The 27,718-nt window shown below is 48.3% G+C and overlaps 1 protein-coding gene across 1 annotated transcript in view; it reads left to right on the forward strand.

Annotated features, from left to right (window-relative positions):
* The window catches only part of LOC119378007 (protein APCDD1), a 203,153-nt gene that overhangs the window by 109,019 nt on the left and 66,416 nt on the right, over positions 1–27,718 (forward strand). The window contains exon 3 of the mRNA XM_037647283.2: positions 25,531–25,794. Coding sequence (XP_037503211.1) covers positions 25,531–25,794 — 264 coding nt within the window. The remainder of the gene's footprint in view (positions 1–25,530; positions 25,795–27,718) is intronic.

The following is a 27,718-nucleotide window of genomic DNA, read 5'->3' on the forward strand; positions in this document are numbered from 1 at the left end:
AAATTTCGACCACCTGGGGTTCTTTAACGTGCAACTAAATCTAAGTACACGGGCCTCAAACATTTCCGCCTCCATCGAAAATGCAGCCGCCGCGGCCGGGATTCGATCCCGCCACCTTCGGGTCAGCAGTCCAGCGCCATAACCACTAGACCACCATGGCGGGGCTCACCCATCAGAGTTATCAGAATCGTGCACCGGACAAATGGACAAATCGGCGCACGTGTTCTGTGAACGAATTGTGTGTATATATATATATATATATATATATATATATATATATATATATATATATATATATATATATATATATATATATATATATATATATAACTACGTAAAAGTTCGAAAGAAGACGCAACCCCCCCCCCCCCCCCCCCCGGTTCTCGCCAACGAATGCATGAGAGCTCGCCAGTGCAGAGTTAGGGAGCGCCTCTTCCCATCCACAACGTCGTGTCGCTGTCGCGCATCTTCCGCCAACCTGTCAGGATAGCCTGTCTGCGGAAGAGACCTCCCCGCGAGGAGCTCGACGGGAAGACTCGCGTCGTGTCCCAAGGGCTCCGCGCGGGGGGTCCGGCACGCGATAAGTGGCCCCGCCGGCAGGCCCAATATTTGAGCAGGCTGCCGCCGCGGCACCGTCAGCGACCGGCCTGGTGGTTTTCGCGCGTCGGGAAGGGATGCGCAAACAGCGTGACGAGAGGAGGGCGTTCGAGGGGCGCCTGCCGAATGCGTGGACGAGACCTCTGCACGTCGCGGCGTCTACCACGTTCGACGCCTGACAGTATGCAGGGCACCGCGAGAGATGCCAGAGGCGTGTGCGCACTAACAACGGCGCAGCCCACTGTTCGTATGGGCCGAACAAAAGAGAGCGTGGCTTTACAGCATTCATTTCTCTCTCTCTCTCTCTCTCTCTCTTTGGATCGAGCTTGTGGGAAGTGGCTGTCAAACCACTGAGCGAAGGCGCATCCACAATTCCACAATCTGAGGGCCCTGACAGTGTCGTAATACGGGTGAGTTCTTCTAAAAAAAAAAAAACCCCACAATTTGACTGGGATGTCTCCTGCCCTACACTCCAAGGCGCACTTCAGCTGAAAGTCACCAAAGCAAAAGTGGACACCTTTAGATTCTGATATAATACCCTTCTCATACATATACATTTTGGAAATCGTCCAGTGTCGGTATAGTTAAGTTGAATGCCATACATAATGACCCTGGCAATGGATTGCTATTCTCAGTAATAATTTTTTTCCACATCACTCGTACCTCTATCGACCAGGGTGTAACACAAAGGTAAAAAATATTGAGTAAGCATATGATTTCCGGTTCTTGTATAGTGCGTCTACACTACAATGTGTGAATGGCTCGTTTAAAAAAAAAGAAAAACAACAACAAAGAAACCAGAAGAATAGTTGGTATCTCGTGAACTAAACAAACGTCTGTTTTATTTAGCGAAACGTCCCCACACAACCTTTGTATATTTTCTTTTTTTTTCGTCACAAATATTGTTTCCCTTGAGGTAAGCAATATGTTTGAATCTGCAGTTTTATTACATTTCAGAACCGCATAGTTACAATGGTGCAAGATACAATCGTAATTACAAGTGAAATGCACTCATTACTTTAGATATTTTAAAAAAGGTGCGTCTTATTATTCTGTGCGAAAGGTTAGCAGCAGTGATTACGCGAAACTGTTGTTTTTAACATAGTTCGTGTACTTCCACGAACCAATCTGCTGACAAACTGCTGTCGAGATATGCGACCTGTGCGAATCGCGATTAGCATGTAAAGGCCAAACCCCATAGATAAGCATGTAAACGCCAAACCCCATATATGCTAAAATGCACGCGACAGCGACGAGCGACGCGACGTTGATTGTCTTCGCGCAAGCGGTCGCTTGGATGGGAAAACCCCATTCACGCGACGGCTTCGGCGAGCGATCTCCACTGTTGCTGGCATGAGGGCGTTTACTCGTGCCAAAAGTGGCCCGTTATCAGCGATATTTAATGTCGAGTACGATGTTTTGTTGCATAATGGTGTATAAAATATTTATCATTCTCTTGCAGCATTTTTTTCGATCCCATAACTGCTGCTACGTGCCGCCAAGCCACGTCACAGACGGCGCGGGACTTGTAGTTCCCGTCCCTGAAGTCCCGTAAGGCACGTTCGCGTTCAACAACGTCAACGTTGCGCTCGTCGCCGTTGCCCATGTTGATGAACGTTGTTGTTGATGCGCGTCGATAAGAAAGTGGTGGAAATCAACAGTACGTCACTGATGCATCTTGTTCTGGTGTTTTGCTATTGGCTGCTTGAGCACAGCACTTCCGGGCGACGAGCGACGGATTCCAAATCTGAAAAACCGAGCGATCGCGCGATATCGACCACGCGACACGTCGCGCGAACGGCTCGTTTTGTCGCTGATAGCATCGCTCGTCGCTGTCGCGTGCATTTACCGAGATAGACGACGCCACGAATTTCGACCAACTTTATCAGAGCTCTTTCGTTTTAAGTGTGCTGTTGTGTTGTCTTGACGTCACGGACGTTCAAGAGCACAATTTTTACTGTAGGTGATGTCTTAATATTCTGTTATAATTAAGTTCTATATTAAAGTGTGATCACCAAACACCCCCAGTTAACTTTGATTTGCAAGCACATTCCACTACCTGAAGGCGTCGGTGAAATTTACTTTAGTGTCAAATTTCCGTCGATGATCACCATTAACTTACTGTTAACACAAAAATTCTACAATCTTTTACACGAACTCCCCGCTCTATATCCACCCCCCCCCCCCCCCCCCCCCCCCACCAGGAGTTGGTAACTTGTTCGAGGCTGGCCAGCCTGCGTAAGTGCGCTTAGTGCAAGAGCAACGCGTTCCTCATACTTTGCTTTCAGCGCTCCAAGCGCCTCTGTTCGCTCGCGATCTTCCGAAAGAAGGCCAGGCAGGTAAACGCGTCGCACAAGCCGCAGTCACAATTAGCGCGAGCGTCTTCGGAGCAGAGTGGCTCACTTGGAAGGAACCTCCGGGTGGAGTAGACGTGTCGAACGGTCCCGCTCCTTGGCCGTGCGTGGGCCGGATATTGATTTAGGCGTGTCCGCCGACTCAGCTCCATTAGCCGGCTGCCCGGCAGCGCTGATTGTTGTCCCAGCGCCGGAGCAGACTGCATCCGGCGACAGCGCGTTCTTGTCGAGGACCGGAAGTGCTTGCGCCGTCTCGCTTAATTACCGTGCGGATGCGTTGATCCTCGTAACAAATGGTTTCGCCGAGACTAGCGCGACACCGGCGCCGGATGCAGTGGCGCGGCCGGCGCTGTGTCCGAGGCCCCTCTGATTGATGTCTGTCCACTGCCGGAATCTGGCGCCACGTAATTGAACGTCACCAGGCGCGCACGCGGAAAAAGGTGCGCGCGTGCGGTTGACGGATGAACAGCGCCGCACGCGACCACGTGCGTCCATCTATCTGGCCCGAAGATCTCGGCACTGCGCGCACGGTCGCGCTTTTGCGGGCGTCCGCACAATATGCTTAGAGAGCGAACCGAACGTTAACAAATGGAGAGGTGCGAACGCGTGCACACGTGCAAGTGTGCGAGTCCTATACAGGAGCAGGCCTGTCATTGTGCTACTGTTCTCTCTTTGTCCCACATTGCGTCCTCTTAATACAAATACGTTGCCAACCAGGCCTTTCCAAATAGGCACTACAGCTACGCAGGGTTCTGTTGATCCGGCGGATAATCGTTTGATGTGAACATTATACTACTCCTGCAAACTTTCTCTATATCATAGACGTCTCACAATGTAGCAGATGAACAGCGTGAAGTACAGACGTACAGCTCTGAAAAAAAAATTGGCCGTGTATCTGCGTGCTTCGCTGCAAATGTCGTCTAAAGACGATAGAAGAGGCGCTGCGTGAGATATGAACACCATCTGGCAATTCTTCTGGAAACATGAGTGCTGTGTTGCGGGCTGGTAGTCCCGGCGCAGCAGCAGGCGAAGAGCGGTGGTGACCAACGCTACCGGCGGAGACGCCAGCCAGCCCGAACACGCGGTTTGGCGCGAAGCGCTGAAGCAGAAGAAACGCCCGCACTCAACGAATACTCTCCACAAACTCTTTTATTTACACGTCGCCTGGGTAAAACAGGAATGCCTGAGCGGCGCCCCATGGCATTCGTACATAGAGTTACTGTATCTGCTACCTTTAGGTAGCAGAGTTGCGCATAGGTCTGGCTAGCAACCACAGCTATGCGGCGAAGACGCGCTCCGTTTTTGCAGGCGAAATGCCTACCGGGTCACCGATCGGCAAGTTTGGCGTGTCGAAGACCGGTGATTAACATTACTGTGAATGACTAGTGCCAGTCCAGTTCGCTGCAGCGACAATACAAGAATTGGCTCGAGCGTCAGCTTCTCCGCAACGCATGGTTGCTAGCGGCGTTTGGAAGACGAATGCGCAACTCTGCTACCTAAAGGTAGCATATGCAGTAATTCTATTCGTACAGTGCAGTACAGAACCGAAACCGAAACACAGCAATGAGCTCGTGCAGAGGGCACGGAGGAAGGCAAGTTTCAGCGCAGTCGCATTTCGAGCGCAGCTTAAGAAACTAGAGTCTTTAGAATTACGTATGTATGCATTTTCTATTAAAGGAACACACCACCTAATACTTACCTAGTGATGTTGCGCCTCAGATATGCGTAATGTTTGCTTTTTGATCGACAATGTACACAAGTATGAACCTAGTCTGCCGTTCAAGATGGCTGGCCCTTGGGCAAGTGGTTCAACTTTGGCCGAGTGGCTGAATCGAGTGACGTGCCGACAAACAGAAAGACAGACCAAAATATCTCCGTTTAAGTATCCCAAGAAAGACTATCGTCTTTAATTGCGGCTTATATATACTTCGAATCCTTCTCGCGGCTCGCCCCCAAACCAGAACCATTATATTCGAATTTGATATGGACGCACGGTTGGTACAGCAGCTTCGGAAGCAACGTGCAGTTAGCATTAATGTCGTATCAGATTCTCCCATTCTTGTTCGCTTGCTTGGCTATAGTTTCTCAGGGGAAAAAAATGAAGAAAATGTGCAGCAAGTCAAAAGTGCAGCTCAGCTCTCTGCTTCAACGAGACTGTATTGCCACGCGCTCGCGTGTTCCTTTTCTAAAAGATTACGATTGCACATTTCGTCTTTAAACGATGCTGGCGCTTTATATGAATGTAGTGACAGACGTACTGCGGGAAGAATGCAAAGTTCCTTGAATGTAAAGTGATCTGGTCGAGGGAACATTATTGACCGCTCTAGCCAAATAAATAATCAAATATGACTCAAATTTTCTCTTTCACGTGCCAGGATTCGCGTGGTAGTGGGTACATGCACCGTCTGTGAAAACCAGTTTCCTTACTGCCCCCCTGACAACTCTCCCCTTAAGGGCCCTTTCCTTCCCCACTCCCCGAATGGCAAGAAAGGAGGTGAGAGGGCAAGAAGCGAAACTTCACTTTTTAATGTAGCTCACAATTCGGACGCTTCCTTGGACCCGAGGAAAACTTGATCAAAAGGTAGAAATTTATAAAATGTTACCCCTCTTTCTGTAGTGATGTCGTCGACCTATACCACAAAAAGGAAATAAGTAAATAAATAAATAAATAAATAAATAAATAAATAAATAAATAAATAAATAAATTAATTAAATAAATAAATAAATAAAAGATTCCTTGTCAACTTTGTAGGGACACCTGGTTCTTTGATCGAATCTCGGAAGGTTCCGAACCGTTCTTATTAGCCCTTACCCTAAGCTGTCTGTACCGCCAAATACGAGCGCAAGCACAAAGTGTGCGCCTTACCATAGTATGCACGTGGCACCCTTTGTGTCAGAAACAATAGATTGCTAATAAAACGAGCTGTAGCGGCCACGCTGAAGAATAATTTTCAATCTTCTTTTTTTATGGGGGGGGGGGGGGGGTGGACTACACAATCTCCCTTAACACGGCACTGCGCAGCGAAGACATAGGAAACGGCTTTATGGTGCTAAAACGTAAGCTATTCACTTGCAAAATAATGAAATTTGACACATATTGTTAACAGCAGTGTTACAAAGAGAGCTTACGACTTGTAAAATCTAGGGAAAAAGAAGCATAACGGTTATGCCGTGCCCGTTCTTTTGTTGTACCTAATACGCCAGATATTGTACGTATAGGGTGACGCAAGACTACGTCCATTATTTGTCGTATCTAGTTATGCGCGGGCATGTGCGTTTCCCTCAATCTCATTGCCTGCGAAGGTGTGCAGGTCTGTAGATGTTATTATGCTCCTTTCTCAATCTCCTTTCTGCAGAACGCAGAAATTTGCATGCATGAGTGTGCCCTCAGACTCTTCATCAATTTCCAGGCCTTTCGGCGCTTTCCGTTTTTGTTATTCCTATGACGAGGGGCGGCCGCCAACCACTTCTTGAGATTCATATAATAAATCAAAACCTTTCGAGTGGGAATATAGGTTTATCAGGATATATATATATATATATATATATATATATATATATGTGTGTGTGTGTGTGTGTGTGTGTGTGTGTGTGTGTGTGTGTGTGTGTGTGTGTGTGTGTGTGTGTGTGTGTGTGTGTGTGTGTGTAATCGTGGCCGCGGCGGCCGCATTTCTCGATGGAGGCGAAATGCTGGAGGCCCGTGGGCTTAGATTAGGTGCACGTTAAAAGAACCCCAGGTGGTCCAAATTTTCGGAGCCCCCCACAACGGTGTGCCTCATAAACATAACGTAATTTTGCGACGTAAAACCTAGCAGTTATTATTAGGCTCTCTTCGGCCGCCATGCAAGCTGTCGTCGTCATTCGCGCTCCACGCTTTCGAAAGCGAGGAGACGAAGATCCGACAACGCGGAGGCGACGCAGCTGCGGATGCAGCGTTCGCGAAGCCAGCGCGGCGGATCCGTATGGACAGCCGGGCGGGATAAGCCGGGCCTCGAGAGAGCCATACCGACCGCGTCGTCTCGCCTCCCGCGCCTGCCACAGGATCCCCTCGGGCGTACCACCCTATCGATTATGTGCCGAACGATCTTTGAGCGCGCCGATAGGCCTGTCGAGAAAGATCTCTTTAAGCCGCGTCCTGGCTGTATGTGGGTGTCGCGCAGAGCGCACGTGGCCCAACGTCGTTTCCGTCCTCGCAGCCGCTGAGTAACCTGCGCTGTCGCTATTATACGGGTCCGCAACATCGGCTGAGCCGCGCAGCATCTCCTTTATGCACCGGGTCGACCGCTGCGCCGCCCAGATATTAGCGCGCAGTTTATGACACTTTGGGGGGAAATGGTCTCCGATGGGCCATGTACGGTGCGCGTTCTCCTTTTATATGGCGCGTTCGTCCACTCGAGGCTGTATATCTCTCCCCAAGCATGCACCGGCCGGTGATTGAGGCGGAGCAGTTGCGCACTCGTGGGCATGCTTCACTTTGGTCTTGTCTTTTTTTTTTTCGCTCTCCTTCTGTATGTTATCCGCGACATGGCGAGTGCAATGGATACGTGCGTGGCCTCATCTCTTCCCCTGATAAATGTAGTCTCCGTAAAGTCTATTCGGTGTATGCTAGGAAGTGCGCACACTTCACGCGCCCAGAAAGAAGGATGTTCAGGCGCCGCTTTCGGGGGCTGCGCTTGCATTTCAGCGGTCGCTGAAGTTGCGCCGACACCAATCATCGCTGCCGTTCTTTTTGTTTTCGTAACCACTCGTTATTTATAGGCGAGGAATATGTAACCCCTTTACCGGCTGTCTCCGAGAGATAAAATTTACGCGGACTTCAACAGGTTACGTTGACAGCGGGTTAGAAGCGCGCGACCATGAGCAGAGGGTAGATTTGAGCTTTCTCGACTTTTCTTGTAAAATAATGACGCGCGCATTGCGTCATGCTTGTATCCAAGTAGTAGCCGGATATTTCAGTTCCATGCCTCAGTTCTTCCTAGACGTGGCTACGACGTGAGAGAGAAAGAGAGAAAAAAAAGAGAGGCGTAGAGGTTAACCCGAAAGAAGTTCAATTTACTGCCCTCCACCGGGAAAAAGTGATTTGTGTAGTGATAGGAGGGAAGCAAGAAGAGTAGCGAAATTGCGCTTTATCTCGTATATGCCCGTGGACCGCAAGGATTCAATCTATAGAACTTTGGGCAGTGTGAGCCAGCGTACTTTCGCTGGTACTATATAGTGTGTTGTATATTCGCGAAGAGGAAAAATAAGGGAATAAAAAGGGGAAGTGATGTTAATGGCGACCAGAGAAAAAAACAAGGGTGGCGTTCAGACAACGCGGAACTTTCTGGTGCCGCCAAGCCACCAGTCTGTTGGTATACTGCAGAACAGTTCAGTGAAGAAGATGTTTAATGACAAGAAGGGGGAGAGGTCGGCCTGGAAAGCGGGTTTCTAGCCTGCTACTCTTCACGGGGCTAAGGGGAAAAGGTAAAGAAAAAGAAAGTTCAATGAACTCATAATTATCGGTATTGACAGCTTCGGACACAGTTAAGAGTCCGAAATTATGTAAAACAATTGCAGTCGGCATTTACTGCGTGCCACAGAAGAGTCTGACGATGTCACACGTACGGGGGACAAGTGACCTCCAGAACACTCGCAATAATTCTGCTCCATCTTTCGTATGGGCTTTCATTTCAGCTTCCATATTCAGGTTTTTTTTTTTTTTTTCTACTGATGTTGTGTTTGACTTGTTCAGGAACAGAGTGTAGACACTGGAGCAGTTTCGCCATTCGTGCAGTGAAAAGAATGATCACATCGTCTGAAAGCCACTGCTGTCGCAGGCTGCACTATAAAACCGTAATTTAATGACTCTATGGTTTCAGGAGCCCAAGGCGCCCATGAAAGCGGAAGTGCGCCTAGACTGCCTCACATTTCTGTTTCTTGCATGCTTGCTTTACGGCAAGGCTTCGTGTTCAAACACTAGTTGGAAATAATCAAACCGATGAACGTTCAATTTTCCGTCGCAACACTTGTTTTCTGAAGTCAGCGTTTGTGACGACGGCCATCGTTGTTCTTCGCCTTGTTCTCAGAAAACATAGGAGCAGCGTTATTTGCCTATTTTGAAATAGGGCCGAATTTCAACCGATTGCTCTGGATATTGATGTCCTTTGCCATATTCTATTCAAATGTTAACTACAATTTCTTTAAAGAGAAGCCGTCCCCTTCGGTGTATTGTGATAGGCGTCGTCTTTCATCAAATTTTACTCTTAAACACCTTATCGCAGAAGACAGCGGGCTTAGTTGCGTGCTGTGCGGGCACTTGACACGCTCTAATAAAGAAAAGGGATAGCAAGAAAGAGCTAGACGTTGTTTTCGCTGAGGCTGGTAAGAACGACTTGCGTAAACCTACACGAAAGAGACTGGGTCATTGTACTTAACTTCTTCAGCATTGTGCATACGTTCCAGTAGCACGCGCATGTTTATCCTAGAGTTACTGTATATGATAGTTTATCCGATTCAGTGAGGGCCCGCTTTGGCTGTCTTTAGAACTCGAGAAATATTCTTGCTGTTAGGCAGCGGCAGCAAAAGACCCCCTGCTCCACGGAAAAAACAAGAAGTCAGAATTAACCGCTTAATTTCGAGTGTCGGAGCAAAATATCGAAGCGAGCACTGTTGGTTTATTGAGCATCCCGCGCCCCTCGGTGTTGTTTAAAACAAAGTCGACGTCTCTTTCCTTCAGGAGCGCGCGCTCTGATGTAGCAGCTCAAATATGCGCATAAGTAATGGCGCCGATTCCGTCGTGTTTCAGCAATGGGGCGTTGCGCAAGATGAGCCGACTGAACGCTCGATTCCGTCTTGGCGTCGATTTTTTACGCCATTCCTGCTTTCTGTAGCACTTTGCGCTGGCGTAGATATCGCACGCTGACGTCGCCACGTGTTTTACTCGGTCTTGCTTCTCAAGGAATAGCGTCGCGGCTGGCCGCGTCCTAAGAAGCCCTTATTTGCCGGAAGCATTCTGGGCTTTGGTCGTGGACTTTGTTTGGTCGCAAGTGGATATTGCAAACAGCAGCTGAAATTTTGCCATTCTATAGCGTGATGAGAAATGACGGTCATTCTATATAGGCGTCGGCTGTTCATCTGCGAGTGTAGAAGGACCCAACGCATTACCTTCTCGGGAATAGGTGGAAAATAAGGAAAAATGACTGACCACTCCGACTGTGTACCGCGCAGAAGTTTGCCTGCAGGTAGCGTTCATCATTACTAGCTTCCCAAGTTTATTTCTTCTTATAGCGCGTGATTCGCGAGGAAGAGTTTTTTTTTTTTCCTACACCTATCAAGAAAATAAAAACGATAGTTCTGCGCAGAATGAGCCGCGTCGAAACTCGTTTATGGACGGAACGCATTTATATAGGTGTTGTGAGCTCCGCAGGAATGCCAACTTATCTGTATTAAATTAAGAGGAAGAACTTTAACTGTTACGATTACGCTTAGAATTTGGAAGCAGCACCGGCTTGCAAAGAAGACCGGGCAGAGAGAGAAACAACTTGATTGACGGCACAACTAGGTCGTTGAATTTAACTTGCCGGTGGTTCGAATGGTGATGGCCAGTAGCTTGCCACGACCGTTTCGACCCAGTTAATCGCTGCTGCCTGAATACGGTGGTCAGTTGACGACAGGAGTGGCTCCCACGCCTCGAGGGAGGAAGCTGGCAGTATTGCTTTTGGACCCGCATTCCCAAAGAATGCGATTTTGCGTAGCCTTCAGGCAGCCGCAATGTCGGCAGTTTGGTTGAATTTCTTCTGGGTAAATTTTCGACAGCCGATGAGGGCTGGGAAAAGAATCTGTTTGGATTTGCCGCCAGATCGTAGCCTGTTCTCTTGTGAGGTCTGCATGCGGGGCCGCATATGTTTTGCGGTTCTCTTTATAATATGCGGTAATTTCATTATATGTGATGATTCCTTCCTGCGGGAAGTCCAGGGTTGAGGGGTCCACCTCGCGGTTGATTAAACCTCGGGCTACACGGTGGGCCGCCTCATTCCCCGTATTCCCCGCGTGAGTGGGCACCCATACAAGTTGCATCTCATTGCTGCGTTTGTTAATTTTGAGGATGTCGGCTGCGATCGGCCCGACACAGCCCATCATGAAGTTCGTTAGCGCCCTTTTAGAATCACTCAAGATGTAATTAGTTGCCTGGACTGAGGTGGCCAGCGTGATGGCGGCTTCGGCCTCTGCTGACGCTGTTTTTACGGTGGCTGCAGTAATAGGTTCCCCGCGGCCGGTCACCGCGCATGTGGTGTAACGGTTTCTCGCCTGTCGAGCAGCGTCAACATACAATACATTTGGGCGACCCTGAAAGGTTTATGCGAGATTTTCTGCCCTTGCCTTTCTTCTTTCATCATGTATTCTTGCCAGCATATTTTTGGGCAAGGGGTTTAATCATAAGGTGTGCACGAGTTGCCGCTGGTAAGAAAACCCTGTTGTTGAGTGTGTAACTAGTGCGTCGGCCGAGGCGGCTGAGTATCTGCAAGCCTGCCTTGGTGCGTGAAAGCTTTTCTTCTTGGGCCGTTAGGTGTCCTTCGAATAATTCCTCCACTGTGTTGCGGATACCCAAACGCAGTAGTTTTTCTGTGCTTGCGTACCTATGTTTGTCTAATCATAGAGGCACAGCGATTTAAATTATCGCGCTTTGATCTCACTTGGCATGGTCTGGAGTGTGAACCAAGTTTGCTGCCGCCCAATTTAAGCCCGAACCAAACTAACAGCCTCGTAAATTGAAATCATTTGCGTGCCTTGAGCAGTACCCACTGGGGTGGTTTAGTGGCTGTAGCGTTAGGCTTCTAAACACTATGTCGCAGGACCAAATCAGGGTCGCGACAGTCGCATTCCGATGAGGGCGGACTGCAAGAATGCTCGTTTGCCGTGTATTGGGCGCGCATGTTAAAGAACCACCCAGGTGGTCAAAAGCATACCGAGTCCCCCACTGCGGCATTTTTCATTATTATAAGCTGCTTTTAGCGCAGAACGCCTGAATATTTTACCTACATTTTCAATGTTATGCAAAGGAGGACGAAGTGAGGTATACAGAGTGCAGTGTGCTGGACCCCATAAAGTCGTCACAAATCAAAGTTCTTCACTTGTGTGTTTGTGTGTTTCGGTGATTGAAGGTAAAAAAAAGGTATCTTTTCACGGGTTTAGCGGAAGCCTCAGTTAATTACCTGGTCGTTCAATGTCCCACCGAGCCGCGACTTCACAGCCCAGAGCTGAGGCGCTTGAGCCGCCTTTTTCTAGTGATCGCGGCGCTCGTCTCGGCCATCCGGCCGAAGCGTTCGCGTGGCGTGACCGGCGCTCATCACGGCAGTTCGAGGCCCGGTGCGTGCGAGCGGCCGTGGGGAGGGAGGTAGGCGCGCGCACGGACCCGCCTCCGCGGTTGACCGGCCCGGGCTAATGGACCCTGCACAGGGCGCTCCACACCCGCCGCAACTCTAAGCACAACGAGCCGACAGCATGCGGACAGTCGGGCTCGTTTGTAGAGCCATCGGCGAGCCTCTGACTAGTTGCGCACAGGCAGAGGCGGGAGGCGCTCTTGAAAACAGCTGGGTGCGTCTTCCCACACGCGGGAGCGTTCAACTCTTCTACCGATGTAAACGGCCTCCTGGAAATACATCTCGTCGTGTTTGGTTCTATACTGGCCACACCGATCATCATGAAGGTTACTTGGGTCCAGCTACAGCGTCCACACATATCATTCCAAAGTTGACGCGCAAGCTTAAAGCAATACTTAGTGGTAGGCCGCCCACTGCTGCCACGAGTGCAAGCACAGATGCTATAGTAGATCTCGGAGAGAAGATGTCCGAAGGTGTTCGCCAGCCAGGTACTAATTTGAGATAAGTAATGGGCCTTCCTAACGTGTGTTGTCACATGCGATGTTCACAGTCCGCCCTTCGTTCGCTCCGAGTGAGTCACGCTCCACTTGGGCCACCATCTTCGGTGCACGAAGCGGGGGGAGTGCACGACCGTCGCGGGGCCGTCTCGTCGAGCCGGGCGGCGGCCGCACCGCGCTCGCAGCTAACCTGATTGCCCGACTCGTCGGCGATTTCCGAAACGTGTCTCCTCGGAAATCAGCGGCGTTCGTTCTCTCCCTTTCGCCGGCGTTCGGCTGCTCTGAGAAGGCTCCTGCGCCGCACTCGCGAGCGGTCTCACGCAAGCAGGTACCGGAGCAGCGCCGGTGACATAGGAGGCAGCGGGGGAAGCTTGTATAGCCCCGAGGGGCCGAGGTACTACAACACCGCCACTTGGTCGTCTCTCCCGCGAGTGTCATCGGTGCCGTTAGCTGCAGCTGTCGTTCCCGCATCGGAATTCGTCTCCACGCACGGCTCGCGGAGCGCATCAGGCTGGCGCCGACTAGGAAAGGAGACAAAGCGGCTCTTTCTTAACTCACTTCACCCGCTGGAGTCGTCGGCCTCTTTCGCTTCTTCTTTTTGCGCGATCACCTTACCTTTGCTGGCATTTTCTTCTATTGGGCGTCGTGCGCCTCTATCTCAGATACATTTTCGTTTCCTTTCGAAGGGACTCGTATAGCTCAACGGTTACACTCGCCCGGACTGCGCACAGACGCGCGCACACGACCAGGCATCAGCTTGCGTCCTTGTTTTCTTTGTAGTCTTGGGGCATCGATCGTTTTGCAATCTCAATGAATACAGACTAAATGCTTCTCCGTTGCACGCAATTAACTCTCTTGAAAATAAAGGGGGGCAAAGACGATAACCGGTAAATGAACGTACCGCACTCATTCTCGCCAACTCGCCAATATTTTCTAGATTAAAGCGCCGTCATAAAGTGCTGTCATTGTACCTCATAATCATATCGTGATTTCGGAGCGGAAAACTTCAGAATCTAATTTTTAAAATACATGTTGCGCACGTTTCTGCCTTTCAACGCGATCGGCGAATAAAGTAGCTTTTGTATAAAGTGTTGAATCAAGGTAGTATCGTCGGCCGACTTACAAGAGATGCTGATATACTCAAGGCGGAAGTATCAACTCAACAAGTGAGTGACGATTCGCTGATTTAAACCAGGTAATAAATGCGCCCATAAAAATAAGGAGCTGAGCCACGGGTTGGCATACCGTGAGCGTCAGTCTCTATCTCAAGTAGCAATCGAAACTCGTCCTTGAACAGCTTGCATTTCAGAAAGACGTTTTGCTTCATCCTCGTTAGAACGCGTTATGGAAATGCTCTTGACAAATGTATATTAAAGATCTAACTATCCTCTGCTAGAGCTAAAGTAGTGTACCAAAGGCGTTGTAAGCATGCCTATTTCCTGTGGCACAATTACGTAGGTGTCCTCTGGTTGAGGATGCTTACGGGGGCAGTCTCCGTGTACAGCTGCGCGGGTGTTTCTCATCTGCTCGGAGAACGACTGCCCCTATTGTAGCTGCGTACTAGTATAAAACCGAGTAAGCGAGCCAGTTTACAAAATAAAATTACAAAACTAAACAGTCTGAAAAAAAGGAAAGAAAAAGAATGAGAAACCTCAATTTTACGATCGCTTTTCAATAGTTCGTTTGGTGGCGAACAGTGACAAGATAAGTACTGCTCTTCTCAGACGGGTACTTTTTTTTTTCCTGCTTCCAAAGCACAACCACGTAGCAAAAAGAACATAAACAGTGACGACAAGCATTCGCCCTAAAAGAATTATTGATCGGATGTTCATGCTAATACTTTGTTGTTATGCATTCGGCCGGACTGCGATAAGCTTTGAGGACATCATGAAGCTTCGGATGCCCTATTTAAACGACAGAAGATATAAAAAGGTCAGTGCATTTTTAAGAAATTGTTCTAAACATAGAACTTGACACGGCATTTTTATATTTAGGTGGTAGGCGATTTTGGCGGCTGATAATTCACAACGAAGCGTTTATACTTGTATGAAAACTTCACGCTTCTAAGCAAGTCGGCCGCAGGTATGCCTAATAAGAAAAAGACGAGCCTTCCGTGTTTCGTTCTTCTTCGGTGCTTTCTTTTAATTTCGTGCAGTTTTGCTTTTTAGCGGTGAGGTCACGGCAACCAGCTGTACAGTTTCTTGAGCAAATTCTTCGCTTTTTTCTTTTTCTTATTTGCGTAGGTTTATATACGTGCGCACGCCAATACGAAAGTTTCTATTTGACCGAAAAATTGTTCGAGGCACGGAATTCTAACCAAAAAAAAAGTTTTAATATCTTTGGGATTTTCCCACAAATTTTAGAATTTAGGCGAGCGACATGGTTCGGGGAGAGAGAGAGAGGTTACGTGAAAGGGAGGGAGGTTAAACCGAAGAAAAATTTCCGGTTTGCTACTCTGCACTGGGGAAGGGGTAACGGGGGACAAAAATGTAAGGAAAGGAAGAAACACAAAGGGCACTCAAGCACGGCAGTGTCAAAGTCGTCATACCTTACAAGAAGCACAAGCTTCAATGAGATGGTGAAAAGTGGGCTGCGAAAAACTTGGGTTATTTGCAGCGAAACTCTCCTAGGCTGGTACTAGAATGCGGACAGAGCGTGCGTGCAACAGCATAGCAGCGAGTAAATTGAAAGAGAAAACGGCCAGGAGCGTCGATGTTCTGCAACATTTGCATGTAATATCTTGCTTTGAACAGAAAATTTGCAAATTTATAAAAAATACGGCTCATTGCGAAAAATAGTTCAAGTTGCGCAAGAGGACACGAAACCGTATGGCTTCAATTGCGTTTATGTAGAGCACAGCTGCTGCTTTTTTTTTTAACTTTGCAGAGGGTCTGAAACGTGCATCTTGTATAAATTCTAGCGCTGTACGATTAGCATAACTTGAAACGCGAAACTTAAATCAGAGCCCCTCTTCCGCGTCATTACTCCAGGGTTTAATGTGCAGCTTGCAGTTCCATTTCGCAGCATGAACTAATGCCAGTATCGCAAGTGCGCGGGCTACTGAACTAAGCAACGCAGATGATTCCCAGTTTTTGGAGCGTAATTTTTCCTGGGCAGTACGCACGGGCGATTAAATATGCGCCGCTGCGAGACGTAAAACGAAAGTTAAAACACGGTCATTACCGAAGAAATACGAATGCAAAGGAGCTCTTGATGTGTAGAAGGCACAGTGCCCTGAAAAGCTACGAAATGTCCCACAATGCTGGTGATATCTATAAAGCGCCACCGATGATGGTGGTGTACGAGGTAAGAGCGGTGGGAAACCGTTAGCGTTCGTGTGAAACGCGCCAAGCATCTGAACGAGAATGCTTGCATGGGGAAAATTCTTAAGGCTTACGGAAATTCTTAAGGCTTCATGGTGACCATATTGGACTTCTGTGCGTAAGGCACAAAGCTAATAATAGTAATAATTGCTGGGATTTGGCGTGCCACAATCTAAACATGACTGTGAGGCACGCCGTAGTTGGGGGAGTCCGGATTAATTTCGACCACCTGGGGTTCTTTAACGGGCACGTAAACTTCAACACACTGGTGTTGTTTGAATTTCAACAAATGTGGCCGCCGGGGTCGGCAATCGAACCCGTGCCCTCGAGCTTAGCAGCGCGACACCTTACGTGCGAAGCTACAATGGCTGGTAAGGTGCATGAGACAGGCACGTACGCACGCACGAACGCGCAAACACACACACACAAACACACACACACACATGCACGCACACACGCATACACACACGCGCGCACACACACACACACACACACACGCGCGCGCGCAATTGTTACTATAATTGCTATCGCAATAAAAAAAATTACCGACAATTACGATATTCCATAATGTGAAATTACGATATTCCCTAAGCGTGTTTTCAATTGGCGGGTCCCTTGGCGACAACGGCGCTTAGCTTCTGTTTCAGCCGCGCGAACCGCAGGACCCTTCTGGCGGTGGCGACAAGGTTCGCCTTCGGCGGCGTTGTCGCCACCGCCGGCGCATTGATGATGATGATGATGATATGTGACTAATTCCCCTTTGTGCCGGGTGGACCCCTTATTGGCGTCCTAGCCTAATAAATTAAATAATAAATAAATAATAATAAAATAAAACTAATAAATAATAATAAAAATAATAAATAAATATACACGCAGTACGAAAGATCTGTTCGTTCCGCTTGTTCGTTCTCCTGGGGAAGAACAAGCGCGCTGATTGGCTGAAGCGGGAGACGCCACTCAAGGCAGGGGGGTGTCGCCATTTCTTTTTTTTTTTGCTTGATCTTTTCTTTTTTGGTGACGTCATATCGCGTCAAAACGAGTAGGGCGATTGAAGATCTCTGTTCTGCGCCGTTCGTTCTGCGCCCATTCTGGCGGCGCACGCGATTAGCCGAAGCCGGCAAAAACCACGTCTCTGAGGGGCGTAGCCATTTTTCTTTTTGCTTGATCTTTTATTTTTTGGTGACGTCATGCCGCATCATAACGAGCATGTCGTCTGCTACAAACGAACGGATCGCGAGGCCGTTCGCACGCGTTCTCTCGAGCGAACAAACGGCTTCGCACGGCATCATGCGGCGGTTGCGGCTGCCGCAACAGCTGATTTTCAGAAAATGGCGCTTGCGACGTGTGCTTCTTTTGCGGTTGGAGGTGCGAGATGCGTTTGAAGCCATAAGCGAGTGCGGCGTCGCTTTCAGTTCTCGAAACGAACAGTGCGAACGAAATGAACGGGCCTGCCACTGGGGTGTGGTCTTACGCGCAGGAGCTTCTTAGTTCAAACGCGCTACCAGCTCTTGCCAGATGTCGTCCCGGTCCTCACTCGTGAACGACGGGCCCAGCGGGCGCGACGGCGTATGTATCTGTGGGTGCTCTTTTATAAAAGCCAGCAGAAACTCCCTTTGACGATCCGACACCCGGGAGCCACGCCAGACATTCCGGTGGGACGACATCTTGAAAAACTGCGCCAACCGCTACTTCTCTATGTTAAGTCGCGTGCGCGACTTAACATAGCAAGCACGTTAGAAAAACTAACACCAATAAATATCAGCACTCAATGCTATCGCTGTTTCAGAAACTGCTTGAGCTTGAAAAGAAAAACAATATCTTTTCGTATAACAACTGTATTTATTAGAAGGCGAGAAACACTTCGTTTTGAAATATTCGGTCCCTTTGCCGAGGACAAACGATGCGCGTCTACTTCCGGAAAGCTCGCCGCTCACCGCTTGACGATTTTCTGTCCTCTTCCTCTAGGCGGAAGAGAGCTGCGGACCGCCCACTTTTGTGACGTAAAACAGCCAGAACGAACGCGGAACGAACAGAGATCTCCGATTCCCCCCCCCCCCCCCCCTTCCTTTTTCATGTTTTGAGCAGCGCGGCTCAAAACATGCAAACACCCGAGCGTCATACCTCGAGGCACGCGCTAATGCTTCCGCGCTGCGTGCACCAGATGGGTTGCGCAACACAGCTTACACCTGGCAACAAGGAGCCCACGGCTTCAGTTTTCGAAGGCCACCGGAGTGCCCACGCGTGCCGCTGTGTTGCGATTGGCGCAAAAATGTGCGCAAATTGGCCCCGATCGTGTCTAACTCATTCAGCGAAAATCTTCGTAAAGATGAAAAAATACTCTCCTTCAAACAGAAACGACAGCGCGTTTCATCGAGGCGTCATATTTTTCTTTACGTAAGTGTCATAAGGAGTGACCTCTCGCGAGCCCGCTATACGCAGTCCTGCAAGAACGGATGAAAAATGCGAGCCTCGCGCACTCCGCATACACAACGCGTTCGGCGCTGCCGGTTCCACGTGACCGTTTCATTTGGGCTCTCTTATTCAATAAAATTAGGAAGCCTCGGTGACAGTATGTCGCCACCTCATAGGACGCACCTGTCGGAGAGGGTTGAAAAACACAGATAAAGACACACTTTAGCAACCCCCCTCCCCTCTTTATTTTTTTTTTCTCGAAAGGTGAAAAGCGTCGCTTTTCTGTGTGTTTTTTCCTCAAAGAGGTCGCGTGGTCCGTTCGCCGGCGCTCCAGTTTGAAACAAACTCAGTTGGGCAGTGTCTGCGCGCGTCCAGCCCGGGAGAGCACGCTCATTGGGCAGACTGGGAAACGCGTCGGTGAAGCTGGCACCTTGAGCCGAACAAAGGAACAAAACATTGCAAAGGGGGAGGAAGTGTCCTCAATTGAAGAAGAAAAGGATGCACGAGGAAGCCGTCGCGTTCAAGGCGAATGTGACACGCGGCAAGCGGGATTAGCGCCACAGCGAAACGTCGTTATGCAAACTCAATTGGATCGCGAATTTCGCAAGCGCACTCGCACTTTACAGATGCATCTCCTTTCTTGTTTTTCGTCTGCCCGTTGCTTTTTTTTTAATTCTGTCTTGCTTTTCAACGAACGCTGATGATTGAAGCCACCTCTTGCAACGCGGTGCCGAGGCGAGGGCACTGGGGCGGAACCTCAAATACACGCGCTGCCCCGCATATCCATGCGTCACAACAGTTTCGAGTGCAGGTATAGTCTGTGTATATGGAGAAAAAAAAAGCGGCTTCGGGACTATGAAAACATGCCACGTGCGCCCAGCGACACGAATTCCTTCGATTTTCTTACTCAATGTCGCGCTGCGAGTGGTATTCATGGCGTTTTTTACGTGATAAGCCGGCTGTCTCTCCGACAGACTACGGCAAAAGGGGAAACAAGTGTTTACGCCGAAATAAATCTGCGCCGAAAGAAAACGGTCCTTGATTATATGGCTGGGCGTTCTGCATTGTAACTTGCTTTCGTACGCAGCGTTCACTTACATTGTTTACTTGTTTGAGATGCGACAATGTTTGAGCCCAACTCTGATACCTTCGGTACTTTTATAACATGTATGACTGAAGGTCACTATTTAGTGCGCACTTGTGAATGCAGTGACGGGAGGCTACCCCCGCGCAGGTAATCTTCACTTGAGCGTAGGTATAACCGCTGTCCGCGGACTCGGGCGCACAAACTGCAACTTTAGATTAAGTGCTGCGAAGAATCAATCTGCGTACAAAATTTATGAGGGAAGAAAAGATATGAAAAATAACTCACAAGGTGGAGGTGGAGTTCAATATCCGCCCACCTCCTAAAAAATCTAGCAAGACGCTTAAGCTTCGCATTTAAGAGTGGAACGCGATAGCGGAAACGGGAGCCGTTCGCATCACCTTCTCATTCGCTTACCATGTATCGTTTCTCGGCGGACACCTCAGTCGAGCCGCGAAAAAAAGGAACGTCTGCGCGCGTGACATTGACCGTTGTAAGTTCTTTCAGGGTGCCTACTGCAAGTACAGTTTCGAAGCGCCCACTACGCCATAATTAATTATTTTGAGAAGCGAAGTACCCACTACGCGTCCGAGAGGCAACACGCAGCTGCACGCTTTCTTGATGCTGTGGCTGATGATGATGATTGATTATGACTGAGAGCTTTGTATTGGGTGGGCCTTTAAACCACCCACTCGTTGCGCATTTTACATGGTGTGACGCCTGGTGCCATTCTACGCTTCTGTCACACAATATTATGTCAGCTAAGGAGACTTTTCGCCCTACATGACACCTGTTTAGGGTCCTTTTCCCGAAGCAGTTTCAAGTAACGGCGTAGCTCTGTGTTATATCACCGTAAGCGTGCGCACGAGAGTCTGCCCCGCACGTTTACTCAGTTATGGCCACGCAGGTTTTTGAGGATAATGGCGGCCAAAGGCCCCTAGCTGATACTGCACTCCAAGAACTGCTTGCTTCCCATTTTTACATCAGGAAGTCCAGGGACCAAAGGCAGGCCATTGAAGCACGTCATCGCTTCATTTTCATTTTTTTTTTCAGTCATTGTGAAGCATGTTGTCCTTTGAACTCGACCAACGGGAGGGGGGGCGCTGCGAAGAAACCTTGCTTCCCCCCCGCCTAATGGGGAATCCTGCGCACGCCTATATATAATATGTATATCACCCTACTGCCATGCAGATTGTCCGGGTTCAATTCCGGCTTGAACCTCTGATTCCTATTCTTTGCACCCATTGTGATTTTTCGCTAACAGATAATGCCGCCGACCCCGACACCTGAATTTCTGCTACACGGGCTCTTTACCGCTATCGCGTTAATAACGTGCAGCGGCACCAAAACCATGACGTACGCGCCTCAGTCGATGACACGGATGCGGCTACTTTCCGAAATATTGCTTCGTTCGTCATAATTTGCGACGACAGATACGTACCCCCGTTTAGTGGAGATTCCGGGCTTGACATATGACTGGATATAGAGGACATATGACCGCGCAACGTAAGGAAGTGTGTCGCGCAACAGTTCTTATTTCCTTTCGCCAAAGATTGCTTAGTAACATGTGAATTTCAGTTTTGTGATTTTTTTTCTTTTAGCTTTAGATTGATGAGGGCGTTTAATAATGGTACCGAAGAGAGTTCCTGGGGGCAAGCGCACGCGGCATGGATATTTATAACCTGAAGCATTTGAACTGCTAAGACGCAGTACTCTATCGTTGTATAGGGCTCATTTCAAATGGACGACAGTAATAACAGAAAAGTGTGTGGAAAAAAAACGCCAGGCCTGCGCGGAAAGCGCAGCACAGTCACAGCGAAAGCTGGAAGAGCGGCATTTCTAGAGCCCGTTATAAACTCTCCTGTGGCTGCTAATACAGGTACATTAGCAACGTACCCACTACGCCACAAAGCGTAATTTTTGGGAAGTTGGGAAGCACCCAGCACGACATTATTCGATGTTCTGCGGAGAAGCGAGGTACCATATGTAAGCGATTATGTGCAGTTTGTTGATGCGGCGGTTGATGACGACGAATAATTATGGTTGCGCCCTTTGTAATGGGTCGGAAGCTTTAAAGGACCCACTAGTTACGTAATGCATATTGTGTGACGCCCGGTCGTTATTTAACTGTCCCACCACGCTTTATAACACACTTTAACCGGAGAAACGTAGAGCGAGAGAGAGAGAGAATTTACTTTATTGAGACCCTGAGGAAATGGATCATGGGAGCCTTATGGGCTTCCTTGGCAACCAACAGAAGTGCACTTGCGAGGAACCCACTACGCTATAAATCATTGTAATTTTTTAGAAGTAGGGCAATAGGCACTGTGCCATTTTTCGTCATTCTACAGACAGCCGTGGTACCTGCTAAACGCATGTAAGGCATTATGCGCACTTTGTTGATGCTGTGCGTGATGACGATGAAGAATTATGGCAGAGCTCTTTGTAATGGGTCGGAAGCATTCAACAACCTACTCGTTGCGCAATTCGCATTGTGTGACGCCTGGTTACAGAATTCGCGTTGTGTGACGCTTGGTGCTTATTCTACTCTTTTACCACGCTATATTGCATATGCTAATGTGGTTCCTTCCCGACATGAAGCCTGTATAGGACCTTTTTGCAAAGCAGTTTCAAGCACCGGCATGGCTCAGAGCATAGAAAACAATCTGGGCCCCATGGTACAAATTGTTTTCTATGCTCTGAGCCATGCCGGTGCTTGAAACTGCTTAATTGAACACGTTTTCCTAGACTGCTGGAGTGGGGTGTTTTTTTGGGACATATTACAAAGAACTCTAAAAAAAGAAGTTACCGTTAAATTCACATGGAATCCGGTTTCTCTCGGTTGAAAATGAAGATGGCGTACCTTACGACGTTATTATGCTCCTGGGCCTGCATAGTATATGGCAAACCCGAACGGCCTTTCACAATGCCGATGTGGAAGTCAGACCTGTTCGCGATTACTTTCGCGAATGTGTCTCTCGTTTTGTCGAAATGCAGAAAGTGCAGATGGATGTACCGGAGTGGGTTCCCAGAGTGGAGTTGTTGTTACACATGCCAAAGTTTTAAGATGTAGTCAGCTAACAGCTGGTGGTGTGTCACTGGACTGTTCCCTGGTTTACGATTAGTGTATGAAAATACTTTGTGAGGCAATAAAGAAAAAAAAAACCGGCATGGCTCAGAGGTTGAATACTGGGCTCCCACGCAGAGGGCCCAGGTTCGAACCTCGTTCCATCCTGGAATTTTTTTCTTATTTAGTTTTTTTTTCTTATTTCGAGCGATACTGGTTACGGACACCGGCGGCGGCGGCGGCGGCGGCGGACAACTACGGCACCAAAAAACGGCCGGTGAAATGATCTCATAACAGCTTGCGCTGTAAAAAATGCTGACAAAAGCTCACACCCTTAACGACATGATTAGCGCTTTACCTTTTCTTTTGCTCACATTTGTTTGTTTCGTCTAGAGGTCTTACCTCGCGCGGGAAAGCGCTCAACTTGGCACGTTTTCACGGCTCATCTGTTTGAGCCGAGAAACAGGGGAAGATAAAGCGCCCGAGTAGACCGAGAGGGAAAAGCTTCAAGAGCGGGCATCCCGCGAATCAAATCGGCGAGCGCTTTCTTCACTTTTCTGTTTCGCGAACTCCAACCAGCCCGGCGCTGAGCGGTCGGAGAGCGATTTGCATCGTGACAAGCGCGAAACAAAAGTTTTCCGGGCCCCCGGTGGTGATACCAGGGATGCGGCGAGCTGGGTGCGCCGAGCAAACAAAGCTAAGCTAACTGCGTCTCGGTGCCGGAAAGCATTTGGACGTAAGCACCTTAAGCGAGTCCAAAGAACCGCTTCGCTCGCTCCGCGAATACCGAGAGGTGCGCTGGCTGCGCGAATGCATTTCGATTCGAAGAGGAGCCGCGTCGGGCCTCTCGAGCGGCAGCGTGTCGTCTTGTTGGGAGGCGGCATGGGCAGACTTCGAGGAGGGCGCTGGGCGATGCAGCGCGACGTTCGCCCCCTGTATTTGCTGCTGCTTTTTGCTTCAATCCCGTGCCCTTCTTTGAGTCTAGTATGCACAAGGCACACTTGAATATTATACGGACCGGAGGAGAGAGAATGAACTGCATAGGTCATTGCTGTCTGGCTGAAAAAACTCGAGTGTGTCCGTGGCAGCGCAATAAACCGGGTTCTGTTAGCATCTCGAGCTCATGGCTCTCTCGTTCGATATATATATATATATATATATATATATATATATATATATATATATATATATATGGAGAGAGAGAGAGAGAGAAACTATATTACTGTAGTAGATCTTACACTGAAGTGAGCTGTGTACAGTGAAGGGCGCATACTGCTGCTTTGTTCAATTCAATTCCAGTGAAATATTCGCTGTGGAGGGACACTTGAAAATAATTTCATACGATGCCGCTCTCTAGTGCACTATGTCTTCGTTTAAGTCTCCTTTTTTTTTTCGAAGTATATTGATGGTGATTACAGCTTCTTCTATATATCCAGAAATAAGGCTTTTCATTAGCGCCTGCTGCTCAAATCAAGGCCTTCTTAAAGTTTACCCTGAGCCGGTTTTTAAAAGGGCGCATCCCTTGATTAGCCGAGATTACTAAGCCTAATGGTGGCATTTAGTTTCTTCGGATCGATTCATGTCCTGCCATATTAGAGGGATAAAGTTTGGCAGCCTCTGTTTAATCAGGCCGAGTGCGCGTGCCGAGCGCATATATCCGGAAGATTACAGCGAGTTCAGGACTTTTCGTTCCGACAGAACTGGAAAACAGGACGCTTTCTGGACGACATATTAATAGCTTGGTTCCAGTTATTAATACTGGATTACAATAATCTCTGAACTACAAGGACGGCACTTCTGAAGTCCCAATGGCAACCGCCCACTTGAGTATGCAAATGCGGATCAACCCAGTCACTAATTGCACTACTTCAGGCTGCCTTCACTTGTTCGCATCCCTTTCCTCTCCCTGCCAACCACAACGGCAAACTTTGTCTTTTCCGGACTAAAACAGGTGGACGCCGTTCATTTTATTTTCTTCGAAGTATCTGCATCATGACATACGCTTATCAACGTTTACGGCTACCGTGCCAACTGCGCATTTCACAGTTACATTGGCTTACGAACTACCTCCTGACGGTCTTCTTTTCTTTTTTTTTTTAAGCCGCTGACTGTACATGCGTGTGCCTGTGAGAGAAGGGGAAAGGGGAGAAGAAGAGAGAACTCTAGCATTCTAGTTGACCGAGTGTCCTGCTCGAGGAAAGTGGGTGTGGGCATTTGGACATGAGCATGCGAGGACGCCGACTGCATAGTTAATCTGTTTTCAGCCCCGCTCAACTCTGGAGAATCGCTCGTCAGTGTTGAGCGTCAGAGGTGCCGTGCAGAGTTCGTTTCTCTGTAATATATATATATATATATATATATATATATATATATATATATATATATATATATATATATATATATATATATATAAGCGCATGTTTCGGAGGCGCACTGAAAGCAAGAACCAAGGACGTTTGCTGACACGTGCCTCCTGCTCCTGCGCCAGCGAGTGCTCGCGGTTATCGGGTGATATTTGTCCATGTGTGCCGGTGTGCACAAGACACCGTGCTTGTTAATTTAATTAGTAAGCTTGTGTTCATTCTAATATATATGTATGGTCAATAAAGTGCACATTGATATCGCACAATATTTCACTTTGGGCAAAACTGGGATTTTTGTTCCCTGAGTGCGCTGTCATTCATAGAAGTGATCACAATAAAAAACTTAAGAAATAAGCATATTAGGTTATCTTAGTGTCCCTCATCAAAATACATAAACTGATTAAGGCGATATTAAGAAATTAACGCGCCATATTTTGATCCTTCTTTTCGTACCTCTCAACTTCCTTTGCGCAGGTGCGAAGTGCGGTCGGGGCCAGAGTTCATACTACGGAAGTACCACTTCTTCGATGACTCGAAGTTCCATATGGTACAGTTCTTCTACCTGGACAGCTCGTGCACGGTTCCGGCGTATGCGCTAGACGGCTGGGGGAGGCTCGACCTGTCCAGCCTGTCCTGGGTGGTTCCCGGGGCTACCGAGGCCGAGGCATCACTGTCCCACCTCAACGTGATAGCCTACACTGCCGATGTGGCCGAACGGCTCAGTAGGGCAGTCAACAGGTACGCAGCCGGCCTCCACGACGTTGCGCTTGTGCGCCCCCGTCACTTACCTCCCGTATATATGTAGACGTTAGCGCGCACAGGTGCAAAGCTGAGTGCTGGGCACGCGACTGGATCATACGCCGGAGCCGCAGCCTTGCGGCAGCAGCTGCTGGCACGGAATCGTTTTGCGAGTATATGGAGGCCACCGCACTTTCCAAGCATGTTTCAGTGCAAGAATAGGCCAAGGTCCACTCCACCACAGCGCCTCACACTAACTCTTATCGCGGTCACAGGAAACTCTAAAAATTAATTTCATAGCAGTTATCGTCTCAACTGCAGCGACAGCCCCACTCGTCAGGTATACTTTAGCTTGGCCGCAGTTATTTAAACGACGCTTTTTGTGCATGTGTTTTCATTTTGCATCAATAGGCATGGTTTTTGCAAAACATTCACGGAAACAGTTGCTGTTATAGACATACAAAGTAAAAAATAATAATAAAAGCTTTTATAAAAAGCTGCGCCTCTTGTAAGGACATGCAAGAATACAAGGAAGGGTCTTCGAATTTTACTCTGTACAGTTGTTACAAGTAAGGCTGCAGCGCTTGCAAAAAAAAAAAAAAAAAAAAAACAACTTCCATTTCGTTTGCCAGGTATCTTTATAGACTTCACTATCACTAATTTCGGCGTGGCGAAAGCATCTCTATTACACGCATTTGTGCGTTACAAAGTTGTAGATGTTTGAGCGGCATAATGGTTGCCAATGTTTGCAACATGATTATATATCAAGTAATTGATAGCTCTACTTGAGAATATTCGTATTACATCAAACGTCATCGCAATGCTCGGTATATGTATATGATGTACAATACAAACAACAGGAAGGTGACGTACACCACAAAACAGCAGCGGATGAGAAGCTCCGGAAAGGTATCCAATGGTTTCGACAATCCACTGAGTATTTTGCACAAATACAAATTATCTTCATTTAACTGCGCTGAAAAAGCGATTAGCAGTTCTCAATTCGGCGTGCAGAAACGCTTCAAAAATATTAATATCCCCCCCCCCCCCCCCCCCTTCGAGCAAGGACGGGGATACCTTAGCGCCTGCGTTAGAGTTAAAAAAGCACAGCCTGTAAGCATATCTCTCACCACTTTTATAACTTCTCCAAACTTGCCTCCGGGGTACCTCTTTAATTTAACACTCAGATATGTGCCCGGAACAGATGCAGAAAGTATTTTAACTTATTCTCGCACCTACAAGCTTTTTTTATTGTTGCTATTCATTTTGCATTGGCTAACATGCCCGCTCGAGACAGCATGATTCAGTTCGAATCGATTGGCTATATGCGTGTGTATGGCAGTCGAGTCAACGTGATGCATCTGCTCAGAGTCAGCAACGACGAAACGTACTTTGCGGGCTCTGTTCATTCCGTCTCGTTTCCGACGCCGTACTGAAGTCTCAGCGCGCCGCATATGATCTCGTTTAAACGCCGCCTCGTCAGGCTGTTCTCGCCAACTCCAGACTCGGCGCGCTTGCGTCGGGTGTAACGCGAGAGAACCCGCGGTTTTACTGGATGTTGACGCAGTCATAGACGCACACACGGCAGCAAAAGTTTGCGTGACGTGCGCTCCACTGCATATGCGAATTTATGCTCTGTTAGTGCATGACGCTTCTAATCTAGTGGATAACTGTATAGGTCGCAAGAACTACTACAGGCTGGTACATTTACGTGGAGGTTATGTTCACAGACAAAGCGGAAATATAGTCTTCTCGAAAATTTCGCGTACCACATACTTTTGCCGGAAGGTGTACATCTGAAAGAAGGTTGGCATTGTTGAAACGCGTGCACACGTAATGCTTGTTTGCTTTCGATACAAGCTGAGCGCTTTCTAGCCCGCTGATTCTGCTTCCTTTTCTGCAGAGAGAGAGAGAGAAAGGTAAA

Source organism: Rhipicephalus sanguineus, chromosome 1 (assembly GCF_013339695.2).
Source record: "Rhipicephalus sanguineus isolate Rsan-2018 chromosome 1, BIME_Rsan_1.4, whole genome shotgun sequence".
Taxonomy (NCBI): Eukaryota; Metazoa; Arthropoda; class Arachnida; order Ixodida; family Ixodidae; genus Rhipicephalus; species Rhipicephalus sanguineus.